Source organism: Drosophila obscura, unplaced genomic scaffold, assembly GCF_018151105.1.
Source record: "Drosophila obscura isolate BZ-5 IFL unplaced genomic scaffold, ASM1815110v1 contig_73, whole genome shotgun sequence".
Classification (NCBI taxonomy): Eukaryota; Metazoa; Arthropoda; class Insecta; order Diptera; family Drosophilidae; genus Drosophila; species Drosophila obscura.
In genome coordinates, this window is record NW_024542865.1 from 9,794,150 (window position 1) to 9,816,888 (window position 22,739).

The 22,739-nt window shown below is 43.0% G+C and overlaps 4 protein-coding genes across 4 annotated transcripts; 2 read left to right on the plus strand and 2 right to left on the minus strand.

The window, feature by feature from the left end:
- Window positions 1–2,683: 2,683 nt before the first annotated feature.
- Window positions 2,684–4,152, minus strand: LOC111068717. Its single transcript, XM_022358402.2, has 2 exons — window positions 3,937–4,152; window positions 2,684–3,628 (listed from the first exon to the last, which is right to left on the minus strand). The coding sequence occupies exons 1-2, from the start codon at window positions 4,093–4,095 to the stop codon at window positions 2,795–2,797; spliced, it is 993 nt and encodes a 330-aa protein (XP_022214094.2). The 5' UTR covers window positions 4,096–4,152; the 3' UTR covers window positions 2,684–2,794.
- Window positions 4,153–8,489: 4,337 nt separating this feature from the next.
- LOC111068719 (mucin-17) lies at window positions 8,490–9,777 on the plus strand. Its single transcript, XM_022358405.2, has 3 exons — window positions 8,490–9,238; window positions 9,306–9,478; window positions 9,572–9,777. The coding sequence occupies exons 1-3, from the start codon at window positions 8,490–8,492 to the stop codon at window positions 9,643–9,645; spliced, it is 996 nt and encodes a 331-aa protein (XP_022214097.2). The 3' UTR covers window positions 9,646–9,777.
- A 9,607-nt stretch (window positions 9,778–19,384) lies between these two features.
- Window positions 19,385–19,783, plus strand: LOC111068667. The gene has a single exon (XM_022358323.2). It carries the CDS (start codon window positions 19,385–19,387, stop codon window positions 19,781–19,783), a length of 399 nt encoding a protein of 132 aa, XP_022214015.1.
- A 1,025-nt stretch (window positions 19,784–20,808) lies between these two features.
- LOC111068709 (larval cuticle protein 16/17) lies at window positions 20,809–22,037 on the minus strand. Its single transcript, XM_022358389.2, has 2 exons — window positions 21,564–22,037; window positions 20,809–21,097 (listed from the first exon to the last, which is right to left on the minus strand). The coding sequence occupies exons 1-2, from the start codon at window positions 21,907–21,909 to the stop codon at window positions 20,859–20,861; spliced, it is 585 nt and encodes a 194-aa protein (XP_022214081.1). The 5' UTR covers window positions 21,910–22,037; the 3' UTR covers window positions 20,809–20,858.
- Window positions 22,038–22,739: the final 702 nt, after the last annotated feature.

A 22,739-nucleotide genomic window follows, 5' to 3' on the forward strand; every position in this document is an offset into this window, starting at 1 on the left:
TACACATAATGTACTAGAAAATTAGACTTTTTTCCAAATCGTGTGCATTCGGACAAGGAGGATTAGTTTCTCCCAGATCTGCTCACTTTGATTAATAACTTCTAGCTTACAATTTTTCAACGCTTTGCCATGCTGAAATACACACGACACAATTGGACAGAAGCTCAGAACATCGACACAAATATTAATAAACTATAGTTTTACACACCTAGACATAGGGAATAGGGAACTAGCAAACATAAGCAGTTGGACACTTAATAACGGACTATGGATAGACCAAACCAAATCTGAAGACGGTCGTAATTACTAACTTACCCGAAAAACAAATTAAGCATAATGCAAGTAATCTGGGCTTGTTCTTTAAAATATTCGTCTCTTAGTTGCTTGAAAATTGCTAGAACAAACTGTGTTAGCAGTTGTGAGCAATATTACGAGTATATGTGTTTTATATAGAAGGAGGGACCATAAACCCACTCATGCAGGCAGCATTTTTGGGGATAGGTTTAACCAAATGGATTGACTCGCGAGCATTTATACTTTGCACAAAATTATAACCAAGAAAGAGCCAACATATTTGTTAGCCATGCTAAGGTCAACTGCATCACGGAGAACAAATACACTATGGTATATCTTAAGTACACACTACATAGCTAGCTCCGAAAGACATTTTTTCCTTTACACTGTTCGCCTATGGCACCAGCTACCGAACAGCTTAAAAGCCACTGCAGACACATGCAAATTCAGGACAATTTTAACTCTACATTTAAGAAACCTTAATTAAAACAAAAACAAAAATTTAAAAATAAAATTAAGAAATTTATTGTGCTAAGGAGGAATTTAAATTTAAGCAAATGTGTAGGTATATATTGTAATTAAGCAAAAAGCCATCATATAAATACATATATTCAAAATTAGCTAAAGGAAATATTCAATTTAATTTACTAATTAATCTTACTGAAGTGCTGTGACTAGTGCATTAATTATAAGGCATAACTTTGTAGCACTAGGAATACTAAAATAAACAAAAAAAGCAGCTGTACAGTGTACACTGTACACGCATACTGTCGAATCAGAGCCAGCCTGGCCTGGAGTCGCTTCGTTCCTTGCTACACAGTGAAATGCTGAAATACCTTCCATCTAGTATTCCATGACAGCCTGCCTTTGCACTGTTTGTGAAACAGGCACAACAGTCACAACAGTTTTGACGTTCATCAGACACACATCGTTTCAGAAATAAGTAAAATAAATAAAAGCCAAAATTGTGTATTAGTTGCTCAAGAGAAGAATCGTTTCGTTTCGTTTCCATTGAAAACATTTCGGCCAAACCAAAGATGTTTTAGATGAAGGATTAGTTGCAGTTAATCGACTGTTCGTGAGCGCCATGGGCAGCATCCGTGAACTGACCTGCAGTGAGCAACTTCAGCTGGGACAATGGCTGGCGAGCGAGGGCATCACCCTGAACTGGCGTACGCGCCGGGACATCTACTCCGACGTGCGCCCCGTGGCAGAGATCGTGAAGAAGATCTGCCCGTTCATGAAGCTCGAGTTCTATCCATCTGTCAGCAGCTTTTCGCGGCGACTCCAGATCTGGGAAGTCTTCTCGTATCGCGTGCTCAAGAAACTGGGCCTGCGACTCCACAGTGAGGATCTCAAGCAGCTGGCCGAGGGCAGAAAGGGAGCCATCGAATGGGTGCTGTTCAATGTGTTCGCCCAGGAGGGAGTGCCACCCATAATGTGGAGTATTTCCAAGGCTGTCAATCCTTGGGCGGCGTGATCGACTGCACCTTTGCTTTGTTTCGACATCTTCGACGTTATTGTTTTGAAAATGCAAAAATTACCAGTAGCCCCCCGTAAATGATGTTAGCAAAAGAATAAATATGTAAATCTAACTCGGAGCATTGTTCTGCTGAAATGTAACCCTTAGGCGGAGCTGGGTGCAGCCTCTTATCAAGTTTTTCCCTTGGTTACGCCACGAATGCTACAAAATGCTGTGCAGAGTTTTGTCTGAAGTCGCCGAAAGCGAAGTACAAAGGCGAACTTTTAATTTTATATCGCTTTGCCGAGGCTTTTGGCCCCATCATGCTGTTCCGAGCAGTATCCTGCAGTTTCCATTTCCCGGTCATCCTGTTCCCGGCTCATTGCAGAACTTATCCTCCTCGCTCGAGTTGCATCCGCTCGGCAAAGCTCTCAGCTGAAAGAGGAGTGGATGAGTGGATGAGTGGATGGTGGGTGGGGTTGCATTTTACTGCTTGATTTCCATTTGGCCATTCACAGATTGAGGTCTTTGAGCCACTGTCTGTCACAGGAGGTTCAACTGGTGGCAGCCAGCGAGGAGGGCCCCAGCTTCCTGCCTTCCTCCCTGCTGTAATTACATATTAAGGAGTTCTTTTTGCCAAAGTCCTTTTCAGACTGTCAACTCAGGGCAGATTAGCCCGGCCAGCGACTGGCAGCAGCTGAAGGGGTTCGTTCTCCAACTGCGGCAATAAAAAACAACATCCACAAAACTTTATGCCCTGCTCCTGGCCCATAAATGTTTGTCTTTGGCAACTTCAATCCCCAGCGGTGCAATTTCCACAAATGTGTTTCATTGTTGTGTATTTTATTTTCGGCTAGTTTTTTATAGTTTAAGTGGTTCAAAAAAAAAAATAAAAAATATTTTATATACTTTTTAAGGGAGTTTTGTGGCAGTGCGATGCGGGGAGGGGAAACTGTTGATTCGAAGAAGGATTGGAAACGCTCCTCTAATTCCTCCTCACTCATCCTACTCATCGATAAGCCCCGCCGTGGATCCGTATCAGATCTGTCCACTGAGCTCCTCATCGAAATCGGAGCTGGGTGGCGCATCCTTGACATCGGCCCTCACCGTGTACTCCTTGTCGTTGACACTGTAGTAAATGTTGAAGTACCGCCCCGACTGTAGCCTCATGGCGAAGTAGCCACTCTGGCCGAGGTCCTTGGCCGTTCGCTGATAGACCACATGCCCGCTGCTGAGGATGACACGCAGCTCCTGGGATCCATCATCGTTGCCGCGCACATTCTGCCTGAGGATCCGCACCAGCTGCGACTGGGACTGCGACTGGGACTGCGATTGGGTCTGGGTCTGGGGTCCACGGAGCTGAGAGTTGGGCTTCTGGCCGGGCAGCTGGATGAGTGGCTCGCAGCGACAGCTGAGCTTCTGGGTGAGGGGGCACTGCTGATTGGAGGGGACACCGGCGATGGGTACGGGTGTCGCCACCACTGGGGTGAGGCCGCCCAGGCCAAGTTGGCCCAGATTGATGCCGCCCAGTGTGCCGAAGCCGCCGTTGAGGTTGCCCAGACCCAGGCTGCTGATCAGGTTGGGCAGACCGCCCACCAGGGTGCCAATGATGGGCAGATTCTGCCCAAAGTTCTGTCCGAAATTGGGCAACCAGCCCGACTGCGGCTGGCCCTGGACATTGCCTGGTTGCACCACGGTGATCGGCTGCAGCTGCTGCAGGGGTTGCAGCTGCTGCAGAGGTTGCAACTGCTGCAGTGGTGGCAGCGGCTGCAGTGGCTGCAGGGGCTGCAGGGGAGGATTCACATTGACGCCATCGTAGAAGATGGGAAAGTTGCTGCCGCTGCTGCTGGCGGCGGCACCAACATGGCTGCCCTGCAATGGAGAAGCAAACCAGGCATTGTACTACGGATGGCACAAGAATATTCACTATTTATTTATGGCATTACGGTAATTAGAGTAGCAACATCGAAGCATCCAGGTACTGGTAATCGTATGTGGCAGTCCCAAAAAGTCTATTCAAGTGCATACAAAAAATCGTATCGGAAGGAAACGCTTTACTTCCTTTTTTAGACATCTTTCTGGCTGGACAGATAGTTTCCCAGAATTGTGGAAAAGCTTGTGGAGCACCTTGTGCTCCCCGTATATCCCTAGCTACGAGTATACTTCCCAATTCCACTTACCAATTGACGTTTATCACGACGGTCTGTGGTCTCCTTGGCGTCATTTCTCGGCTTCCCTGTGGTGGTTCTCATGGGTTCCTTTGTCGTTGCAGTCTGTGCCACGACCACACATACCACAGCCATCAGGATAAGGAATCTCAGACTCATTGCACCTTCCATGATGTCCCCTCTGAGTATTTGTATATCTTTGATTTAAGTTTCAGTTTTCTTGTAATCTTTTCCGATCTCCTTTGCTGCGTTCCTCACTTGATTTCGCTTTGATCTCAGCCTCGAATCGGCATCTTCTTATATATGATTTCTCTGGTAACAGATTTGAAAAGGTTTTATGATATTCGCTCTGTTTTTTTTTCATATATTTATTGGGGTGCGGTTAATGGAATGGAACCTGCTTTGGCCAGAATTTTAATTGCTCTTTATAAGTTCTTTAAGTGCTCAGAACTTGAATCCACACAAAAAGTGGGTCAAATGTTAATATCGAGTGCTGTTCTCTTGGATGTATTTATAAAAAATATACAGGCATATTCGGCAGAGGTTTAGTGTTAAAGTAAGAGCATGGGAGATGCACACACAAATTGATGAATATAAATAGACACTTGAAACTATCTACGAAAATTAATACACACATCGTTAGGGCAACAAGGACAAAGCTTTGGCCCTGATGGCGATATCAATTTTCCCAAAATAATTCAATGCAGAATTATTTACTCAAATGCTTCATTGTTATCGAAGGCCATTGAATCCTACCCTTTGGCCCCCTGACACAAGCTGCGTATTAAAATTAGATCTAAGGAAAGAAGCATCCAACCCCAGCCCGCCTCTGAGTACTTGCCATTGGCTAAAAATAATTCCTCTTGACATTGGAGCTCCTTCAGTTTCATTTTCAGCTTCAGCAGGTTAGCTTCACCTTGTTGCACTTGCTTTGCGATGTTGCAGCAGGAAGCAGGCAGCAGGCAGCAGGCAGCAAGCAGCTAGGAACAATGGAACTTGAGCTGTTTTGTTGAAATCACGACTTTTGCTCCTTCAGCAAACTTTGTCAGAGCTTTCTTCATTAGTGCAATCACATAAGACTCTGGAAATAATTCGGTAATAGGATATTAGTGCATAGGGTGTGGAATTATGTTGTTGCCCCAAAGCCAATTTAATTTGAAGATTATTTTCGATGAAAGCCACATGCCAAGTACAAGTGCAGCCGACAGTATGGCAGACACTCTCAAACGGGTAGATTTAAGCTTAAATTTTGTGTATTTAATCACAAGGGTACTCACGCATACATATGAACATATATAAAAAAATTAAATAAACAAAATTAACATTTGCCATAATTTGAAGGACCACTTCCAGTAAGAAATATTTAATCCGCCAACAAATTCCATAAACAGTTTCTTATATTTTATTAACTACTAAAAATAGCGCGAGAAATTATTGTTATTTTGGTTTAATTTCTAGTTTTGTATTGATTAATTTAAACACTTAAATAGAATGGCTGAGTCCGAGCAAATGCATAAATAAAGCTGCGTTATTAGTAAAATCTCTCTCCTATTCTTTTTAAAGTATACGTACATACATACGTACATCAGTACATATAAATACATACATATGTATGTATGCACGTATTTCAGGCTTAACTTAATTATTCACCAATTAACAGAATTTAATTTAGATAAATTAATTGCATTTATTATGAAAATATTTCCCTATTGGCTGTCTTAGAAATTAAAAAAAAAAGTTAGGATTTATTATGAAAATATTTCCCTATTGGCTGGCTTAGAAATTAAAAAAAAAACTTAAATTAGATTGAAAATAATCTTGAATATTGACAAATTTAAATTGGATTAAGCTACTCGGCGGTATACGGCTACTATGTCATAATCTGGGATACAGATTGTACATACATGCATACATATGTATGTATGTATGTATGTATGTATGTACATACATATGTACGAGTGTATCCTTGACAAATTGCCTTGGGGCCTTGTCCAGCGGCATTCACCAAAAAATCAAATCAAATTAAACTTGTACCCAAAAAAAAAAAACAGAAAAGAAGGAAGGAAGAAAATATAACGAAACAGGAACAGGGCGAGGATCAAGGGGGGAATGTTTCGTTTGCATGGAAATTTGTGTGAGAGATTTTCAATTTTCTTTGGTTCCATGCGGGGTTATGGGTGCGGGTAGCGGCAGGGCCAAAATGGACTGGGACAACTTGTTTGACAGCCGCTTGCTGTTCTCGATGTCCCATCGCTGTTGTTGTTGTTTCTGTTGTTGCCGCTGCCGTTGTGGACTCATAAATCAAAAAAGTTTTTGACAAATTGCACATTAAAGACTCGCCCCACCCTCCCCATGCTGTGTCTGTGTGTTAGTTTCGCTTTGGCTTTCCTTCAATTAAATAGAAATTGAATTAAAAATCTCGTTACAAATTGATATTGCAGACTGCCCTTGAAAATGCCAAAAAAAAAAAAAATATTAAAAATTAAAAATCAAACCAGAAAATACCGACACAGAGGCATCCGAGCGATTCAAATTCAGTTGCCGAAGCGGCAAACGGGAAGAGGCGTTGAACCGGTCTTAAGAGAATCAAGCTTAAAAATACCTCACAAAATAAAGTATCTTTTATGACACACGACAGCAACAAAAAGACACAAGAAGATGCAGAAGAAGAAGCGCCAGATAAACGAAGAAAGTAGAAGAAGACGAGCAATCAGAAGAAAACACAATATGATACATGAACGGACTAAAGGATACCCTAATTCAGATTAAACTGCTCACCGATTTGGAGTAATTGATTTGTATCTAACTGCAGCAACTAAGATTCAGATAGCTTTCAAAATGTGGACATTTTTGGCACCGTCATAATTAATTTCTGAGGCAGAAATTCCCTGGTTATATCCAATACCTTGGTTCCTTTGACCCGACAGCTGCTTAAAAAGGTGAAGTTTAATGCTTTTATGAGAGAGATTATGAGATTTTTTTATTTGTATAATTCCATAAGATTCCCTTCGGTTACAGAAAACTTTAAAGTGCGGAGCATCAAAAGCTTGATCCTCATCGCCCTCCCGTTCCCGCTGCCGCTGTCCCTGCTGCGTCATCATCATCATCATCAACAGCAGAGCCAATGCCAGCGTTGGCATCAGTGTCGCTGCTCCGCGAATTGCGCTGCAGCTGCGACCGACCACTGCTTGCCTTGCCCCTCCCATCACCGCCACCACTCCACCATCCACCATCCACCATTCACCAAGTACTCGTATTTTGTTCAACTTGGAAAATCTCATTATAAATGACGTACTTCAAATGACCAAAAAAAGAAAAAGAAAAAATAGGAGAGCAATAAATAAAAAACTAGAATGAAATAGGACAAATAATGAATCCCTTTGACGGGACTGCCAACAGAAGGTGAAGGGTCATAAGGAATGCCAGTAAGTGTCTTTGGTTAGTATTTCTCTCTTTCTATCTATCTCTCTCTACGAAATGCTCCCACAAGTACTCGGTCAGAATCAATTTGATGCAGGAAATCGTATTTGTCTGATAAGATCCCCATCTATAAAAGAAGCCAATGAACTTTCATCAATACAAAAACAAAATAAAGGCACGAAAACCCACACAAGCACACACACACACACACACCCACATACAACGAAACAATTATAAACTTTATAACAATCCTGCACCTGAGCCCCTCTCACATCTTTATTGTCTGATTTTCATCATCTTTCAGGATTGTAAAATACATTTTAACCCTCGCAAAGGCCAAGCATACAAAAACGTTGTAGTACGTAAAATGAAAATATAAACAATATTATATACAAGACTTATTAATAATGAAAATAATAATAATAATAATTCGTATATCTGATATTTGTTGATTAACTATTGTTCTCTAAGCTCAAATTTAAGACGCGTCTCGTTAGTAAGCTTACAAATTAAATAGGGACATTCAGAATTCATGTTATATTTCATAATAAGAGAGATTTCGTAAAGAAATCTAGTGGCGGAGTGTTAAGATAACTTTCTCTTAATCTCTTTTATTTTCTTTTAAATGACAAAAATAGAATGGGTTTCAGTTTTTATATATTCATTTCAATTACCTGAAAATGACCAAACAAATATTTAACAGTGAAGTTATTTAAGTGCACAACAAATTGAATGAATAAAAACTCTTAAATTTGCAATCGAACCAGTCGATATTGTTAGGAAATGTTTCGATGAGAATAACTTTTAGTGGGTGGGATGCAGGCCCAGTGACCCACTGAAGGGTTAAGCAGAGGCGAAGCTTATTTTGATCCTCTTTCATTCCGTTGGCCCCCCCCCCCCTCTCTCTCTCTCTCTGTCTCGTTCGCTGTTCCCATTTCTCCGCTCGCCGCATAACGGTATTATAACAATGAGAGAATAAAATGTTTCTGGTGTCTAAAGTGCTGTTGATTAAATCGATGATGCAGTCGATGCTGCAGTCGGTGCTGCAGTTGCAGTTGCAGTCAGACTGAAGCTTTTTCGATTCGTATAAATACAAGTCTGAGCCTTTTGGCAGCAAGAGACGGCAAAGAAAAGTGCCCGCAGTCATGACATCAAACAGAATATGGCTCGTCCTGCCACTGGCCATCATGCTGGCGACACTAATCCTGGCCAAGAGCTCTGTCCAGGCAGCACCAGTCGAGGAGGTGAACAAGGGCCCGAAGCAGGACCAGTTGAGTTCCACAATTGAGATGGACAGGCAACGCATCGACTGCAAATTGACTCTCGATGCGGCGACAATGGACTCGTTAGGCTGCCACGATGAGGTGGTGGCTGCTGCTGCTGCTGCTGTGCCGGAGGCAAGTAGCACGGATAATAAGCCGGTCCAACTGCAGCGCCACTTGAAGTCCTCCGATAGTCAGCCCATCTATGAATTACAATTGGTTGTTTGGCCCAGTGACATTGAGGATGGTGATGACTTCAATCCGCTAGAGGATAGTACTACCACCACAACAACAACAACAACAACACCAACAACAACACCAACACCAATAAGCACTACAACAACAACAAAAACTACGACCATAACACCACCCACAACCACAACAACAACAACAACACCTATTGAACAAATCTGGCCATTGTATGAGGATCAATTGGTTGTATTTCCGCAAATGGACTTTGAAGAGGAAAATCTTGATTATTTCTTGGATGAAGCAGCTCCAGCAGCACCAGCAATATCTGCAACCACTGCACGTCCCTGGCCCATAGATCCCACTGGCACAACCACACCAACACCCACTTATGTTGTTGAAAATTATCACGTCATACATCCCAATGGAACCGAAGAGTACAAGTAAGCTGCCACCCATTCCCATACAGATGGAGCTAGAGATTGATTAATATTTATTTCGATTCTACAGATTAGTGCTGAGCAACGGACTGGCGAACTATAAGAAACTCTACACGAAGCGGGTGGGCGAACGGCAGATCAATGTGCAGGAGGGCTACAATTCGGTGCCCATCGCAGGTCGACGCAATCTGATACAAACGCAGTATTTCATCGCCGATGAGCGTGGCTACAATGTCTATAGGAGTGAGTTAGTTGGGGGCTCCAGCCCCAGCATCGGCTGCCCAAATCAACCATCATTGTTATTGTCTATTCTTTTCCTTTTTCATCCCTCTTCAGTTGAGCAAAACTATCATCAGCCAGGGTTGCCCAAACATTTGCATTACAAAGCCACAAAAGCGTCCAATATGTGAGCAGGGATGGGGATGAGAACAAGCATTCGAAAATGCGCGATGCACAGTGGTCGGAACTACATAGGAGTAGCACTTAATAATTTTTTTTTCATTTTTTTTTTTAACTTTTAATACGTCCGGAATAAATTGTTTAAAAAATATGAATAATTATTTAATGTTATGGAACCATACGGAGTATTAATACAGCATTTCGATGAACTGAATAAAAGGCAATTCTTATGAAAAGAGTTTAAATTAAATTAAATAAATTTATTGTTTACATTTTTGAGTAAATGTAATTTTACGTATCTATTTATTTATTTGATCTTTATCCTAGTGCTACAAGATTTACTTATACTTAGGGCACAAGTCAGAAAAATTATTTCAATCTTAGTATGTATCTTAATACTAAACATATATAGTCGTATTTGAAAGTTGTATTAGTTTTAATATAATCTTTCAATTTTTGATTTTAATGGAAATACTTACTTTTTTATTTTTAGTTGGTTCAATTTTGTTGCTTTGTTTATTTATTTATTTTTTTTCTTTTAATTGTAATGTAACTTAAAGTGATAATGGGAAGTGCACTTGATGCATTTGGTTATGCGATAATTAAATAAATAAAATAAAATACAACTTTGGTATCCTTTCTATCTGTAGATCTTTTATGATTAGATTTGCTTTAACATTTGGACCCACTGTTCATTTTTGGCACCGGCTACTGCTACGGCAAACGAATGGCGAAATAAAATGTAATGCCCGCAAAATGATTTTCTGTTTTTTCCGTTCGCTCTTATGGCTGTCCTGTCTGATTGTGTTGCTTTTGTTTTCCCACCGATTGCATGCCCTTCCTGAAGGTATTCGAATTTGTATTAAATTTTCAACGCTCTTCCAAAGGGGTTTAGACATTGCTTAGGATTATGTTGTAGATAATGTTCTAGTACGATCACTTTTCGTTATATTATTTACCATTTACCGATTGGAAATAATTGTCTAAATTTTTGTCGTCCCATAAGAAAATAGTTAAGTTTTCAAAAGGTATGACCTCATCGGACTACCATGATGTGTGTGGCTACGATTAGACCTTTATTATACATACATCGAGATAGACGAGATCTGTAGGAACAAATCTGTAGATTGGCAAGGGTATACGTACTTTGTTATGCCACAGCTTTGATTGCTGGACTCCAACATGCTTCTTGCCACCGCTTCCCCGTTTGAATGTCCTGGATTCCGCTTTAGATTGTTGTTTTTGTTTTCTTGTTCGTTTGAGTATTATTCTATTTTCTGTTTCTTTCTCAATCGCACCGATGCTGATTGCCATCTTTGGAATATGTTCTTGTTGTTTTTGCTTTTGATGTCACATTTGGCGCTGCGTCTCCGTTCCCGTTCCGCCCGAGAATTGGCGATGGCGATGGCGATGATGCTGCTCCTGATGATGCCATTTAGATGCATATCAAAGTGCGAGTATCTCACTGTTCTGTAGCCCAATCCTTTTCGCATTTTTGCATATGTATTTATTTATTTATTTATATACTTTTTGCTTTGTGCCCAAAGCCGCTGCTGCTGCTGCTGCTGCTGTTGCCGCCTTTTCTGCTGATGCCTTTGTTGTTCCTTTCAATTGTAGTTTATGGCTTTCAACCCGCTTCTTGACACATCCCTCCCCTCCCCTCCCCTCCCCACCCCTCCCCTCCCCCCTTCACAAACCACTCGCTACCAACCAAAATCGTAGCACTCGTTGTTTGTTGTTTATGCCGCAAAGTTTTCCTGCTCCTTAGGCTCCATGGGCGTCAGCCTGTTGGCAGCTGTGAAAAGTTTTTTGGGTCTCGGGTTATGATTATTTAAAGTCTTGTTTGCCTCTATTTTATGTATATGTCCCTCGATTCCAATGATTGCCCCCTGAATATGTATTTAAAAGATGATTTCAATGGATTATTGACCGAATTTCTGTGGCATATTAAATTGGCGGCAAGGAAGAACTCAAACAACATTAAATACATGAATTTAATTCACTGTAGTGAATTACAGTGAGAAGCGCTCCCCAGAACCCTCTTCCGCAGAGATCTTCATTTGACATACCTTTACTCCGTTTACTGCAAACAAAACGACTTATTTTAGTCAGAATGCAATGCCAAATACTCCCCAAAGTTCTCAAGGGCAACCCTTTAACTAAGATATCAAAGTTCTAGAAGATCGCGCAGCTAATTTCTGATTTGAAAGTATCCATTTTCGAAACATATCAGATGGAACGGCTCTGCACCATTTACTGCAAATTAAGCAACGAATTTTAGTCAGCATGAGCGGGGAAGGGAGAGGGAGAGTGTAGTAGTAGTATCCCATGTCCTGCCCCATTTATGTGCAATTATTTAAGAGTCTCGAGGGCAACCCTTTTCCGGTTCTTATTGCTGCTGCTGCTGTTGCTGCTGTCAGCTCGTATATCCGTTTCGTGTCGTCTTGGTCGTCCGTCCTTCGCTTAACGGCCTTTGTAATTATCACTTTAATGAACTTTGCTAGTTTGATAGCGAGACCCATGCCTCCCGTAAAGGTGGGCCCCCCAATAATGGGGCCAATGGATGCGCGCAGCCGAGAGAGATGAAGCGCTACGTGCAGAACTTCCCCAGTCCCAGCACCAGCTCCAGCTCCAGCTGTGCCTTGGGACCCACTATCCCACTGTGCTCCACTGGGGTTCCTGTCCCGGTCCCTCCTCTGCGCAGTGCCTTGGCACTCCACTGTCCCTCCTGCATCTACGCTACTCAGCCATTTGCCATCGCTTTGTGCCTTTGGTTTTTATTAAGGAATAAAATTAGTGAGCGCGTGCCGGGAACGCCAAAAATGCCAGTTGCAGTTGTTTTACTATTATATTATATACCCTTGTAGATAGATCGCTTCTATAGAAGCTGAAAGTAGTTACGTGTAATACGTATAATGAGTGCAATTTTTAAAGATTAATTTATATATTTTTTTAACTTTTTTTGAATAGTCCGATTTGTTCAGTGATGTTTGGCGATGACCAACTCTGGGACATGGCTATGCCTAATCAGATATATATAGAATTGTAAATGGTCACTGCAAGGGTATAGAAAGCTGTGTGCAGGGAAAAGAAAGAGTGAGCCCTTACTCCAATGTTCGTCAGCCAAGGAGCGAGCCAAGCTAAAGTAATATGAAACGAATGTGCACAAAATGCACAAATGTCAGATAAACGCGCCAATTTCCAGTAGTAACAAAAACAACAAAAGCTGCAACACACACTAAACAAGAGCACCGAGAGAAAAGAAATATACGAAATATGCACTCGAATTTTGGGAAGAATAAAAAAAGGAATCCGTTTGCATTTTCATACTTATTACGTGCGGAATGAGTTTCCTTGAATACCCTTTGATTTTTGACAGCATTTGGGGGGCTATGGTCTGGTCTGTTTTGCCATTTTCATTTTAATCTCATTTACAGATATACATATCTGCCGGGATTACTGAGTTGCCAATACCATCAGAGACAAAACACTTTCCTCCTAGATATGTTTTCCGCCAGTGTGCGGAGGGTGCAAATGTCAGGGGAAAGCTTAAAACGTTGTCCAAGACTAAAAAAGCTAAAGGAGTAAGGTGGGGTGGGGTGAGGGGAGCGCAATACTCAGTTACGCCCTCGTTCAGGCAGGGATTAATTATCGTATAATTATATATGCTGCGGATCACTATTAAATCGTGCAAATAAAACTTTCAATCCGCGCAAAAAAAAACGAGGGAAAACCTAGAGAGATGCTTGCTGACAGAAAGAGCCACACAAACGGACAGACGGACGGACGGATGCCAAGTGTGAATGCGAGAAATGTAAAGTCTGGCAACGAGAACGATGGGCAGGGAGGGGTCAGTGGGGAGTCTCGAGTGTGGAGTGTGGAGGGGAGCAATGAAAATGGTGTGCAAATGAAATTGCTGGGAAAATACAAATTGAAATGCAGAAACGGCTCGGCTCGGCTCGGCCCGACCCGGACAGGCTCTCTGCGTGTGTCTTCATCCTCCTGCTCCTCCTTGTCGTGGTTCATTTTTCACTGGAACGGCAATTAATCATAAAAACAGATTTTTACACGAGCTGACTTCATTTCCCCTGCTGCCCTGCTGCACTCCTGGCCCTCCTGACACTCGGGCACCGTCCCTGCCCTTGTCCTTGTCCCTGTCCCTGCTGCACTCCATTGCCTCTCACACATATGTACATACATATGTATGTATAGATATCGTACGTGTGGTGGCTACTTCTTCTCTCCTCGAAACCATAAAATATGCAAAATATCTTGTAATGTGTTCATCAATGTGCGTGAGTATCTGCCGACATGCCCCAGTGTGCATTTGTGTGTGTGTGTGTGTGCTGCAACACGGCCTGGCCAATGTTCAGTGCCGTGCCCCGGTTCGTTGGGGCCTTTTCTACACCAGTAAAATAAATTCATTGAATTAACAAATAGCTTCATGTTCATTTTGTACCAGAGAGCGAAAAAAAGAAATAAACAATTAACAATGCCCGAATCGGGGGATAACGACTATTGAGATACCCGCTACATATGCTCATAAGTATAATATAATATAATATAAATACATGTATATATATATACATGTATGAATCATCTGGGAAAGATTTGTGCGGTCGAAAAGCAAAACCAGCTGAGGATGGGAATTGTTAGGCCAGAAGAAGACTTGCTTTTGGCTAACACGGAATTATAGCGATATAAAAATAAACTTAATTCCGTTGACTTGGCTGCTGTCATGGGTTTCAAATCTTCTGGAATAAAGATTCAGTTCAATTCCATTGCCGTGTCCTGCTCAGGCTAATACCCTCTGACGATGGTGAGTCTTTAGTCTTCAGAATGATAATTCGTATTACAGAGTGGCGTTACAGTGCCACTCAAATGGGCCAAAGGAAAACAGTCTCGCATCGAAGAAGGACTTTCTTTCTTTCTGTAATTACTGTCAGACAATTGCTGCATGGAAGGAGAGCGTCGAGTATCACAAATAATAAATAATTATCGCTCATCAATGATTGCTTCCTGCTGTTACACAGATCCTTACGAATGCAATATACCCTAATATACCAGCCAAAAGTCGTGTGCGAATTTTTTGTTTGTGCCCGACGCCTGTTTGCGGGATTTTGTTACACAGCAAAAAGGAACAGGGAATTTTTATTATACATTTTTATACATTTTTTTGCTGTTTTACTCTCGCATACATACATACATGTGTACATGTGTATACATATTATTCTACCGCTGCCTAACCTGAAAATCCCTTCCTAGAACCGCCGTATGGCGGGTTAAGGTTGATGTTAATGGTGGATGGGCGCTGAGAGTTGGAGCTGGGACTGGGACTGGGAGTGCGACTGCGACTGGGGTACATGGGGGTTTGTGTGTGAAATGCTCTTAGTGGATTTTCGTTAAAAATTTAAATGTATTCCCACAGTTGTTATGTGGTTGGAAATTCCCTTCATTTTTTTTTTTTGCATGGCACTTTTTTGTCTGGTAGTAGCTTTAAAATAATTGGTGGGCCCGTATTTAAAATCGGAGCTGGTCCGTCTGTCCGAATTGTCGGGTGCATGGGCATGCTCTGTAATCAGTCCATAAATGGAACTAGCGGAGATTTTCCACTGGGAGGATGGGATGATAATGATTGGAAGGTAAAGCTGCACTAAGCCGTAATCCGTTGTGCTGAAACAGACCATTGAGCGCAGACTATTTAAATCCACGCTAAATTATTAGTTATCTGCCATTCAATGGTGTCCTGTCCGTGGTGGCATCCAATGACTTAGTACTCCCCATACTTTGTAGCTACACAAACTCCCAGCAAAATGACAAACAATCAGTGAAAGCGAATGTACCCCAGTCGCAATCAGCGGCGAGGGACCAGAGAGACCATCAAAGCGGCGGGCCAGGCTCATTCAATTTGGAATGTTAATTCCGTGCATGAAATTCGTGCGAAATGCTCGTACAATTTAATCACGCTCAATAGCTGTAATAGGGGTATTCCACTTGCAACCGCACGAATTACAGATGTGAGCCGAGGAGCAGCGGCAGTGAAAAAGTTCATCGCATAATTTGCGGCATGCACGCTAAAATAATGAATTTCCACTTGCATAAACAAAGGAGTGTGGCAGGCGGCGGGCAGGGTGCGGGTGTGCGGCAAGCCAGTTAGTTAGTTAGTCAGACACACAGAGAGACAGACAGAGAGACAGACTCCAACTTGAGGACAACTTGGGCTTGGGCAAGGGAAATTTCATTAGAGGTGCAAGCCGGCAAACAACAAAAAAATGGATTAAAGAAATGCCTGCCCCCCCCAAAAGAATGCAATGTGCTGGCAGTTCATAATTTGCTCAGGGCTGTGCAGGCATGCGGGGATGTTCCACAAAACGTTTTCGTTTCCCACTTATTTTTGTTTGCTTTATTTTACACCATTCGGCAGGAGCTCCGCGCTCATTGAATACATTTCTCGAGCTGCATTCGTTATTTACCTACTCGCATTTCTATTTTTAATGAACCTTTTTGGCGTGCTTCATTTACCGTGGCTAAGCCAGCCCCGTGATCATTTACTTTTTGCTCATTTTCCGCTTCGTATTTCTTGCTTTTATTTATTTTTATATTTTTTGATGGTTAACTGGCAGGACAGAGTGTCCTTTTTCTGTTTGCTGGATCTCTGCCTTTTGCTACGGTCGCTGATGAACTGCACACACGGCCCCTGCCGCTACCCCTTCCCTGATGAACAACAGCAATGTCCTTTTAGCACATCCTGCCCACATACCTGGCATGTGGCCTGCCTCCCTTGGGAGCCGAACCGAGCCGCGCCGCGCTCTGGCCGCGCTTTGGCCGCGCAGCTAAACGCGACTTTCGCTTCTTAAAAGCCATTTTTGCATTTTATATTTAATTTTTTTCGCCCCACCCAACTCCAACCCTTCCAACCCGCCCACCACCACATCGCATCGCACCGCACCGCATCGCATCGCCCTTAACCGCTCAGCCACAAAGCTTATCCCCCCTTTATACCCTTGCCAAAGGTATTCGAATAATGAGCAGCAACTTGCCCCACAAAAGCCAAAGAGTTCAGCATTAAGAACTGAGTCCCTTGTCCGCTCGTCCATTAAGTGTTGCAACTTGAACTATTCTGACATTTCAACTGCTGCCGAGTAGGGTCGTGATTTTGGTTGGCTTTGATTGCACTGCTGCTATGCGAAGCGTTCAAGCAAGAACTACCGGAATGCCTTCGCTTTATCAATGCTCCGAAAAGGGAAATTATTTTTGAGGAATCAAGCGAAGGATAAACAAGTGCACTGCCATTTTCGGTAGTCTTAAATACAGAATAGTTTCTTAGTTTATATTTAGTTTTCACGGTGTTTCTTGGGGGTGTGGAAAAGCCTAATTTTTTTTTATTATATATAAATTAATTGCTTCCAAGGCAAATTGAATAAACAGTCTCATAAAGTAGCGCTAAGAATTTATTTAAGTTAACTGCATTAAATCTCATGCATACAGAGAACTAAATCCCATCCCAAAAAGCTTTAAGATAAATTAAGGAAAATTTAAAAATGATTCCTTCACAAAAATACAAATAATAATTCTCATGTTTCCATGACAAAATGGGGTCCAACACACACACATAAATGTGTACATTTATAATAGAAGGATACAAAATATGTTCTTGAAGTGTAACTGCAGTGAAAATATTTTTAATAAGCGTTATATAGATGATAGATCAGGTTTCTGTTGTCCATAGCCACATACTATATGTCTTGATTGACTTTAGGTTGAATGTGTATTCCCTGCTACCCTTTGTGTAGTTATTTCACTATTTTCCAAAGTGCTCAAGTCAACTCTGATCCACTGGCATTTCGCTTTGGACTCTGTTGGCCTTCCAAGGGTATCTAGTGCCCTGGTCAGCTCCAAGTTAGCTCGGACCTACTTGGTCCTTTTTGGGTGTCCTCTCCTGCTCTGTTTGCTCGCCATCCTTTAGCTCTGGTTTACATTTTTTTCTGTCGCTGTTTTGGCTGTTTGCTGCTGTTAGCGCGGCGGCAGGGCAAACATTTTCCAGCCATTTGCCGCGTTGTGGTGTGGGGGAGAGGCGTTGAGGTCCCTGTCCTAGTTAAACTTTGCCTGCTTTGTCACATTTGCAATATTTATTGCCTTTTGATTATATTTCGGCCAGCCACAAGGACAAACAGCAAAAAATCGCTTTGCATATACATGTACATACAGCAAAGGCTTTAAGATTTATTTTTATTATTATTTTTTGTTTTTGCGGGTGATCTAAATTTAATGGAAAACAAAGGGCAGGTAATGCATGGAAGAGCGGGCCTGGCATTGACATTGACACACACACACGAATATTTTTAAAGTTCTGCGGGTCTTTAAGCCAGTAAAAACTCGAGTTCGATTATTTTTCCAACTGTTCAAACTCGAACTCGAGCTCAAACTTTGGCAGTCTCTTTCGGGGGCTTTTCTTATTCCACGAGTTGGTCTTTAATAAGCGGCAAAGTTAACAAAGTTGCAGTTCAGTTAACTTTTTCCTCTGTATTTGGTTTTATGCTTTTCTGCCACCCTGTTGCTCTCAGTTGTACCTCCCTCGTCCCTCCACCCCACAAAAGAAAACCCAATCCATTTTCCTGCTCTTCCGCTTCCGCATCAGCAGCAGCAAAAGCAGCTTTTCCTTTCTCTCTTCTTCTCTTTTTTCTCTTTTTAACTGTGATTGTAAAGTTTCATTGATAATTTTAACTACCTCGGATACATGCGTCTGTCTTTGGGTCCCTGGATCCAAGTGAGCGGATTTTTGTGGATGAAAAATCGTGAAGAGGGTGGCAAAATGTGGGCCACAAACGATGTGAGCTGGGGGCTGGGTTGAGGGTGTAACTTCGTGCTGAGCTGAAAAGTCGCATTTGGTACTTGTCAAAGTTTATTTTATTGTGTATCTTGTATAATCACTCTCGGAATGTTAAATCGACTCTAGAGTGCATTTACCATCAAATTTAAAGCCTGAAGATGGGATTTTCCATTTTCTATTCAATAAAATATACCTACACTGCACTTATTATATTAAGCAATCAAAACGAACCTAAGTAGCCCTCGAATTCTTTAATGTCAAGTGTGCTAATAAAGCTATCAAATTAGTTGGAGGGCAAGGGCAGATCCCACACCCAAAAGAACTTGTCCTCGAAGATCTGTTTCTGCTCCTTTTCATTTGCATTTACATTTTTCCTTTTATTTATCTTTTCTGACTCGTCTTTTCCAATGCGACGACAGTGGCAAGCCATCGAGTCAAGAGACCAAGTCCGTGGCACCGGCACCCAGTCTCCCTCCATGTCGCGCCTCTAGCCTCTAGCACCTCCTGTCTAACGCCTCCCTTTAACAATCGCTTCCATGGCTCCAACATTGCCACGAAGAAGTGTTGCCTTTATGGCAGCCAAGTGCTCGCTTCTGCAATGTCCTCTTTAGTTCGATTTCTCTTCTGTTTTCATTAGAGCAAACTTCCAGTTTCTATATGCCTTCCCTTCGTGGTTTATTTTACTTACTTTACTTACTTAACTGGTAAATCATACAGATCATACAGGGAGGGGACTTGCTGTCACATTTTTACGGGCACACAAATCATTATATCGATCATAACAATTTCCAGGGGATACAAATCCCAGAACAGAGCCAAATACAACACAACCGCAATAACCAAAATTAGTTTAGTCATTAAAGACACTCATTTTCATTCGGAACTTGAGGTAAACTGAAATCATAAGTACAACTCGTGAGATGGCAATGCAGGGCATCCGTAAGCTTAGCTACTACGAGCGTGCCAGCCTTGAGAAGTGGCTGCGGAAGGAGGACGTCGCCCTGAACCCCCGGTCCCGTCGCGACAAATACTGCGAAGTGCGACCAGTGGCGGCCATCCTCAAGAAGTGGCACCCCTCAATAGAACTGCGCTGCTACACTTCGGCCAGCAGCTTCTCCCGTCGGCTGCAGAGCTGGAAGGTGTTTTCGTTTAGGGAACTAAAGAAACTGGGCCTGCGCCTGAAGACGGAGGATCTGCAGCAGCTGGCCGAAGGAAGGCCAGGCGCAGTAGACTGGCTGCTATTCAGACTGATTAGCAAGAAGGAAGTGCGGCCGCCCATCGCAATAGAGTTCTTACATTTATTTCATGGTAGTTCTTGATCTATTTGTGATTTTGCAACAATTCGCGTAAAGTGAAACAAAATCAATTTAAATTTTGTATTCCTTTTCCTTTTTTGGCGGGTCTGCAATTAAGCACATCGAATGCAATCAGATCTCTGGTTGGTTCTTTATGGGCTTTTATGTTTTATGACTTAATAGCCGGAGAAGGATAAAGGGAAAATATTCCTGCAAGTCAAAGTCAGAGGTGGATCATTGAACTCGTTTTATCCTCGTTTCGGGCAACTGTCTGCACTTTATAAATTTATGACGAACCTTCACACACTTTTTGGATGGGGATTTGGTATTCCATTCCCAGTGTCAGTCTCAGTCTCAGTCCCAGCCCCATTCCCATTCCCATTCCCAATTCCATTCCCGCTCGTTTCGTTGTTCCTTCTGGTTTCAGTTTTGGTTTCGGTTTCGGTTTCATTTTCGTTCCTTAATTGCCTTTGGCCAGAAAATCCGTCCGAGAATTGTGTTAAAATGCAAAAATATGACCAGATATTCGATATGTACATATATGTACGAGTATATACCCCAAGGGGCGTGCAGCGAGAAGGCTGGCTGGCTGGCTGGCTGGCTGGTCGGCTGTTGAAGGGTGGGGAGGGGCTCTGCACTTGTATGTTTTATTGCCCGAATCGCTTTGCGGTAAATTTATTGCCAAATTGTCGGGCGACGGCGACTTTCGAAAATTCGCGAAATCTTTTCATCCCAGCGGGGAAGTGTGAACCGGAGCGGAGAGGCGCGACTGGGGGAGACCCTGTAACCCACTGCCTGGGACCATAAAATACCCGAAAGAGTCGCACAAACCACGGCAAAACATCTTCAATAATAAATTCATAATTTTTGCAGCTTTGCCTTAATAAATTTTTATTATTTTTTAATTCGCTCTCAATGAGCACAAAAAAAATAAAATATGAATATTAAAGAAATAAAAATAAAAATCAAAATCATAATAATATAATATCAGTAGTCAGGGCACAAAAAAAAAAAGAAACCCTATGAAGTAGAGGTAGGAGGTAGGAGGAAGGGAATAATAATAATAATGAGGGGAGCCTGTAATTACTTGGACCCGGTCTCAGAAGCGTCCGCCCCTGCGACTCGTCGTTGTAGCCCCCCTGGGCGTGGTGGCACTCTCAGACGGCGAACGGGTGGTGGGAGCGGGATATGGGGACGAGCTGGAGCTGGAGCTGTAGGCGGACTCTGGCCGGGACTGGGTCTGGGACTGGGACTGGGAGCGTAGGTTGGACGTCCCGCTGCTGGCCATTGGCACCTCAATGGAGCGCGGCAGATTGGGATACACCTGAGGTGTGATCGCTGCGGGATAGAGAAGAGAGCAGAAAGAGAGAGGGAGACGTTGAGAGTCGAGGACGGCACTAATTGATTGAATTGATTGCAAATTAAAATAAATACATCCAGAGGTATCGATACTCGCAGAGAAATGTTCAATTTACATCGAATCTAATTGAATTTTATATTGAATGGATGGAATATTAATTTCGTTTCGCTACCTTTTATGTATTTCCCACTTTGAATATTTTTAATCAATTCAATTAAATTCACTTTAAAAAAAAAAAGAAAAAAAAAAGATAATTATACATAGAAATTTACTCCGTTTACTCTTCACAAATTGGGTTTGATTCAAACAGATTTCACATTTATTGTTGCTCATCGCGAGCATCTTGTTACGCGTATATGTATATCATAGAATATCTCTCGGAACACTTTAATAAAGACTCCCTGGCAGCATTCAATTGCACTTGAAACTACTCTTGATACTCACATTGATTCTGGCGGTATCCAAACTGATCGGCATTGTAGAAGACGGTGATGTATCGGCCATCTGTCATGCGATAGGAGTAGTAGCCGACCACCATCAAGGTCTTGACCTTGTCCACCATCGCAAAGTATCCCCGCTCGTAGCGCGCCGTGCCATCATCCAGCTCGAAGCGATACTCGTAGCTGCCGTCCGGATAGCGATTATCGAACCGATCCAGCAGTCGCACGCCCCTCTGATCCGGCTGCCGCTCCAAGTGCTTCTGTGCATCGGCGGCACTCGCACTGAGGCCCAGCAGGAGAAGGGAGATGGAGAGCAGGATTACAGCATTGCTGGCATTGGCCATTTCCATGTGTGAAAGCGTTGCAGAAGGTGTGTGCTGGAGGGGCTAACTAAGATGGTAACAGATGCGGGAAAGGATGCTTTTTATGGGTGTGTGTTTGGTTGGGGAAATGTGGGTGCGTGTGCTGTCGCGTGTTGTTTTGTTAACAGTTTAATTCGGAAACTGCGTAACTTTGGCTTTTTATAGTCAACGACAGGCAGCGGTTGAGGCAGCAACAGCAGCAGCGAAGTCAGCGCCAGCGCTACAACGTCGGCAACAACTCATGAGAGCTCCAGTCTCAGTCCCAGTCCCAGTCCCAGTGCCAGCTTCAGCTCCAGCTTCAGTCCACAGTCCACAGAGGGAGACGAGTACTGAGAGCAGTGAGTGGGGGGGAGGGAGGGCGGGATCGAGGTACATCTGTCGGAGGAGGCATTGCCGTCAAAAAATTCTCAACGCTTAATCATAAAAAAAATCTTAATTTCATCTACTTACCCACATGCTTATCTGGGGAGGGGCCGGGGGCGGACCACAGCCAGCCCGGACAGGTTGCTAACTGGGCAATTTGGTTGCGCCCCTCTCTGCCCCAGCTGCCCCAGCTGCCCCAACTGTCCCAACTGCCTGGTGTGTGTCTGTGTTTGCTTTGGGGGCTGTTCGCACCGCCGCCAAATTGGCCGAATCGGCTCTGCCGGCCGGCTCCCAGGAACTGGGCGCACACTGGGCCCAAGCCCCCCAAGCCCCCAAGCGTTTGGCCAGGGCATCACTGCTGGCAATTGATATGCCGCAGATAATCGATTGGTGGTCGCTCCATTGCTGGGGCTTTCTTTGGGTAATTGGGTTTTTGGGTATGGTCAGTGCTCAGT

Excerpts from the sequence above, each read along its gene's own strand:
- LOC111068717 (XM_022358402.2), bottom strand. The coding sequence starts at position 4,095 with ATGGAAGGTGCAATGAGTCTGAGATTCCTTATCCTGATGGCTGTGGTA. Across the intron at positions 3,629-3,936 it reads GTCGTGATAAACGTCAATTG|GGCAGCCATGTTGGTGCCGC; the intron begins GTAAGTGGAATT and ends TCTCCATTGCAG.
- LOC111068719 (XM_022358405.2), top strand. The coding sequence starts at position 8,490 with ATGACATCAAACAGAATATGGCTCGTCCTGCCACTGGCCATCATGCTG. Across the intron at positions 9,239-9,305 it reads AATGGAACCGAAGAGTACAA|ATTAGTGCTGAGCAACGGAC; the intron begins GTAAGCTGCCAC and ends TCGATTCTACAG. Across the intron at positions 9,479-9,571 it reads TGGCTACAATGTCTATAGGA|TTGAGCAAAACTATCATCAG; the intron begins GTGAGTTAGTTG and ends ATCCCTCTTCAG.
- LOC111068709 (XM_022358389.2), bottom strand. The coding sequence starts at position 21,909 with ATGGAAATGGCCAATGCCAGCAATGCTGTAATCCTGCTCTCCATCTCC. Across the intron at positions 21,098-21,563 it reads TGGATACCGCCAGAATCAAT|CGATCACACCTCAGGTGTAT; the intron begins GTGAGTATCAAG and ends TCTATCCCGCAG.
- LOC111068667 (XM_022358323.2), top strand. The coding sequence starts at position 19,385 with ATGGCAATGCAGGGCATCCGTAAGCTTAGCTACTACGAGCGTGCCAGC.